Raw genomic sequence first — 5,000 nt, 5'->3', positions numbered from 1 at the left:
GTGTGATTGTGTGTGTGTGTGTGTGTGTGTGTGTGTGTGTGTGTGTGTGTGTGTGTGTGTGTGCGCGCGCGTGCGTGCGTGCGTGTGCCCGTGCGTGTGTGTGTGTGAGTAAGCTGACTGGGCATCTCACTGAAATGCTGTGGTTTCCCTCTGCAGTATATAAATGGAGGCAACCTGGAGCAGCTGTTGGACACTGATCTGTACCTGTCATGGTGCGTCAGGATTGATCTGTCTCTGGATATCGCCCGAGGGCTGCAGTACCTGCACAACAAGGGCATATTCCACAGAGACCTCACCTCCAAGGTATAGCAAGCAGGAATAAGATGCGTAGCATGGATCGTTGATGATGATTGGGAATCTATGGACAGAAACTAATTTACCTCGAGATAATATGCCTTGAATTCCCATGATGCTGAAAAGTGCAGAGAACAGTGTCCTGCATCCTGCTGTGTGTGAATGTCTTTTATCCTGTCGCCTGTAGACACAAATATAAAAAGGAAGGCTCAAAGCAGTTTAATGACAGGAAAAAATCTGAGAAGTGTTTCCTATCCGAAAGTCCCTGTCGCCGTTGCAGAGTGCTGTTTCAATGAAATGGTACTATTTCTACTGGTAGGATTGGCTTTCACTGTGTGAAAAAACAGAAATCCATTTAAATTAAACCAGTGTGGCAGCGTGGTGGGGGGTCTCTGGCAAATAGTTGAACATCCGAGTTCAATCAGACTTCTACAGAGTGTATTTTGGATCCCAATCACTCACTACATGTCCAACACCAGTCAGTACTTTGCAGAAGGCGCCACATCTCTTCCTGCACAGCGAAGCCCACCATGTTTCAGTAGACAACATCAAAAAAATTTTTTTTACTAGAAAGTGCAATTGTTCAGAGCTTTGGAGAGCACCAGCACATAGCTACCGAGCTGATTTCTGATCTGATCCCTGATCGGATCTCTGATCGGATCTCTGATCTGATCATTCAGAAATAACGTGTCTACAGTCAGTCCTAAAGATTTGATCTGAAAAATAAATGAGATTGTGCCGCATCTGATTGTAGCCTAACTGCCTGCTTTAGCTCCACCTAGACATTTCCTCCACTTCATGTCATGCAGGCAGATGTAACAATCACAATCACAATAGTTTAGCGGTTGAGACGCACTCGGTTGTCAATATTCAGGTGGGGTCCTTGGTACCGATCTCCTCTTGTAAACAGGTTAATGTTTTTGATCATGCTGCAGGAGTAACTGGAAGTTTACTGTCTGTGCTCAAATAAAACCCAAACTGTCTGCATGGCTAAACTAGAGGGTCAGTATACTACATTTCTATTGATTAATAGGCTAATTTCACTTTCCCTGTGCAGAACTGTCTGGTTCGCTGTGATAATGGCACTTTCACTGCTGTAGTAGGAGATTTCGGTCTGGCTGAGAAGATCCCCGATTACAGGTCAGTGAAGGGAAATCCAGAATCTTGGTGTCTTTTCTTTCTGCTGCAGTCGAATAACAAACCATTCATTAAATAATTGTAATCAGCAATACAGTCTGATGTTAATATGATGTCATACTTGGCTAGCCTGTGAGTCTAGCTGTATCTACAACCACGGTTGCCAAAAGATGACTCCTAAATCCTTATTTTATCTTCCAGTGTTGTGAGCTGACAGCTGAATTTATTTCAGCAAACACATCTGTGTCCATCGAGGAGCCAGTATCAATCTGTCATTATCAGAGGTTATTTTTGCTTAACCCATCTCAGTCTCTCTGTTGTGCATTATATGTTTTGTATTTCTTTGCAGTGGTGGCGTGGGGAAGCAGCCTCTGGCCATCGTGGGCTCCCCCTACTGGATGGCCCCTGAAGTTCTGAGAGGGGAGCTGTATAATGAGAAGGTAAGGCTGCACAGCTCACACAAACATCCACCATTGTCTCAACCAAGTGTATTGTCTGGTTTAACACATCGACGATGAGCTTAGGGGAGATTTGGAGACAACATCAGGCACTAAAATTCAATCGGGTATCAACTTGGTATCAATCCTTGACAACCAATGAGGTTTCAGTTTATCACTTTGGTTCTGTCTGTGCATGGTCAGGACTAACATGCACTGGACTCCTCCACTCCTCTGCTCAGGTGGACGTGTTTGCGTACGGCATTATCCTGTGTGAGATCATCGCCCGGATTGAAGCCGACCCTGATTTCTTACCAAGGACAGAGGTAGCCTCCATGCCTTCTGATCTAGTTGGGTGGTGTGGTGATGTAAAGGAGTAATGTGTCACTCCCTCACAGAGAGAAACATGTTGCTACTATTTTTATATTTAATGGTGGGAAGAACAATATTTTCTCTGTCAATGTTCCAAACCGCTTTGGGGAGCAGTTTGACTTTTGCAACACAGCAACAAGATGTGGAGGAATCAATGTATTACACTGAAACACTGTGTGTGTGTGTGTGTGTGTGTGTGTGTGTGTGTGTGTGTGTGTGTGTGTGTGTGTGTGTGTGTGCGTGTGCGTGCGTGCGTGCGTGTGTGTGTGCGCGTGTGTGTGTGTATGTGCATGGGTGTGCGTGTGCGCGTGTAGGATTTTGGTCTGGACGTGGATGGATTTGAGAACATGGTTGGGGATTGTCCAGCTGCGTTCTTAAGCCTTGCTGTCACCTGCTGTAATGTAAGTGTTCACACGCACACAAACACGTCATCTCATTGCTCCGTTTCCCTCGTCTGACACCACCTTGGACAGTTGGATCTCTCTGAGCCACAAGGTCTTTGTTGACAGCATGTTACTATGTTCCCAAAGTGAATGTGTTATTGATGTTTACATACTTATTCTTGTTTTTCAGATGAGTGCAGAGAGGCGTCCCTCATTCTCTGACATTGTCTTCACATTGGAAAGCATGGAGAGAGAAGCAGACAGAGAAACGGACATTTCACTCGGTAAAACGGATTAAATAGATTACCTTTTCTTATATCTTTTTAATGTCATTAAACATGAAATATGTTTTTTTTCAGCACTGTCTGTGTGGATGTTCCCACAAATCGTCATTGGTTTTTCTCTGAATACCCTGATCTGTCCCTTGTCTTTGAGTGCAGTTAGTCTAGTGGTAATAGAAATAGATATATTTCTGCGATGTTTAAACAGTACAATGGTGTTTAAACAGTAAAGCAAGCATTTGGGTAAGGCATTGGAAGATGGATGTTTTGTAATCTTTGACCTGGACCGTCATCCTACAAACCGCGTCAGCCTGTTTAGTGAGGCAGAAGTTCAGCTTTGCTGAAGCCACTGATAACAGCTGTAAATGTGTTTCCATGGTCATTCATATAGAATGACTTTTAGCTGTCAAACCGCTACAGCCAATAGCCATATAGAACATTTATTCAGGGATATTTGAGACGCAGGACCCTGAAGTAGTTACCCAACTTGTCCAGTTGGCCTTGGCTACAGGTTGTGTCAGAAATGGGTTTCCTCTCGCTCGTTCTATCTTGGAGAGTTAGCTTACTTTAACACTGCGAAGAGCGTATGATGAACAAGAGCCTGAAACCGCTGTGAATAGTTTTATTAGTAGTGTATATTGAAAGGGAATTTTTCAAGAAAATAGTACCATGTCATAAACCACATATGTCTTCACCATATTATGTCTATTTTCTACATTTCTTTGTCACATTCTGTGACTTGTTCACTCACATGTCTTTCTCGCTCCCTGTCTCAGAGCCAATGGCGGTAGAAGCCAGTCCGTATCGGCGCTGCAGCTCCCCTTGTCTCCCCGGTGACCGAAACCAGCAACGGCAAGGCTTGGCGAGGAGCCAGTCGGACATGTTAGCCCCGGCAACCTTGATCCCTCCTCTCCTCGGGACCCCCGTGCGGGTCAACCCTTTCTCTCTCAGACAGGACCTGAATGGGGGGCGTTGTAAACTTTTAGACACACCTAGCAAGTCTGTCATCTCCCTGACTTTTACCCTCCCGGCGCTTTGTGACCCGTGTTCCTCCCCCCACCTTCTCAGAGGGATGTTGGGGACGCGAGCTCTGCCGAGGAGATGCCAGTCACTCCCCTGTACTCCAGAACTCAGCCGTACTGTAGCCTTGCCACAAGACATTGAGGCTAAGGAGGACAAAAAGGAGGAGGGTGTCAGAGCGGCGCTTAGAAGAGGGACAATCGAGGACGTGGAGGATGACATAAGGAAGGAGACAGGGCTGTCAGAGAAGACAGGTGAAAGGTTGCAGGTCGAGCAAATGGAGATAACTGAGAAGAGGGAGTTGTTGAAGGAGGACGATGGAAGGGGAGAGGATTCAGGGCTTCCTGTGGAGCTGGAGATGGTGTCTCTGGAGCGGTTAGAGGAGGTGGAGGAAGAGGAGGATGTATGTCTATCAGAACCCATGGACTGTACCAAATCTCCAGAGCCAGCAGATGGAGTCATAGGCTCCACACCTAGAAGACCCTTGCTCACCTCCGCTTGTTCCTCCTCTTTACAGACCAATAGCTGGCGACTTCCCATCTCCAACGGACCACCCTCTTTGCCTGCTCTGCCACGACTGGACAACAACAACAGCTCGGCCCTTGTAATTGGCCAGCAGGTGCAGTGGGGTGGAGGAGGGCGTGTTAATGGTTACAGCGGAGCACAGGTCCAGTCCTCTGACCCACATGGCCACTCTGAGCAGGATGAGGTAATTTCCTGTCCAGGCTGTTGTCTGGTAGGCCTAAGTTTTCCCTCTGTGTGCCTCCGTGGTTCAGCTGCTGTACCTGCCCCCCGCCGAAGGGCTTCATTACCACGGCAGCGACCCTATCGCAACCTCAACAGTACTATAACTGGTGGCAACGCCTCCTCGTCAACAACAGCCTCCACAGCAGCCAAAGCTCTACTGTGTCGCAGCACAAATGGACTAGTAGTGGGGGGGTCCTCGGGGCCATGTGAACCTGGCCGGTCCCTGCCGGAGGCCCAGACATAGAGCTGAAGTGCAACGCGTCATGTTGTGAAAACAATCGGCAACACAATATGCAACCAAGGGCTGAAAGGCTAACAAAAAGCCAGTA

At 47.1% G+C, this 5,000-nt stretch overlaps 1 protein-coding gene across 2 annotated transcripts in view; it reads left to right on the top strand.

The window, feature by feature from the left end:
* LOC137794843 (dual specificity testis-specific protein kinase 2-like) overlaps positions 1-5,000 on the top strand; it is a 12,463-nt gene that overhangs the window by 5,582 nt on the left and 1,881 nt on the right. For both annotated transcript variants that reach the window (XM_068591922.1, XM_068591924.1), the window contains exons 5-11: positions 157-303; positions 1,352-1,434; positions 1,781-1,871; positions 2,111-2,194; positions 2,555-2,641; positions 2,814-2,907; positions 3,681-5,000. The exon at positions 3,681-5,000 is cut by the window's right edge and continues 1,881 nt beyond it. In XM_068591922.1, the coding sequence (XP_068448023.1) occupies positions 157-303; positions 1,352-1,434; positions 1,781-1,871; positions 2,111-2,194; positions 2,555-2,641; positions 2,814-2,907; positions 3,681-4,915 (1,821 nt within the window). In that variant the 3' untranslated portion in view covers positions 4,916-5,000. The remainder of the gene's footprint in view (positions 1-156; positions 304-1,351; positions 1,435-1,780; positions 1,872-2,110; positions 2,195-2,554; positions 2,642-2,813; positions 2,908-3,680) is intronic.

Source organism: Clinocottus analis, unplaced genomic scaffold (assembly GCF_023055335.1).
Source record: "Clinocottus analis isolate CAN_PGR_092001 unplaced genomic scaffold, fCliAna1.0.p SCAF_26, whole genome shotgun sequence".
In the NCBI taxonomy this organism is placed as follows: domain Eukaryota; kingdom Metazoa; phylum Chordata; class Actinopteri; order Perciformes; family Cottidae; genus Clinocottus; species Clinocottus analis.
Note: the sequence above shows the minus strand (reverse complement) of the source record. Positions and strands in the feature narration are given on the sequence as shown.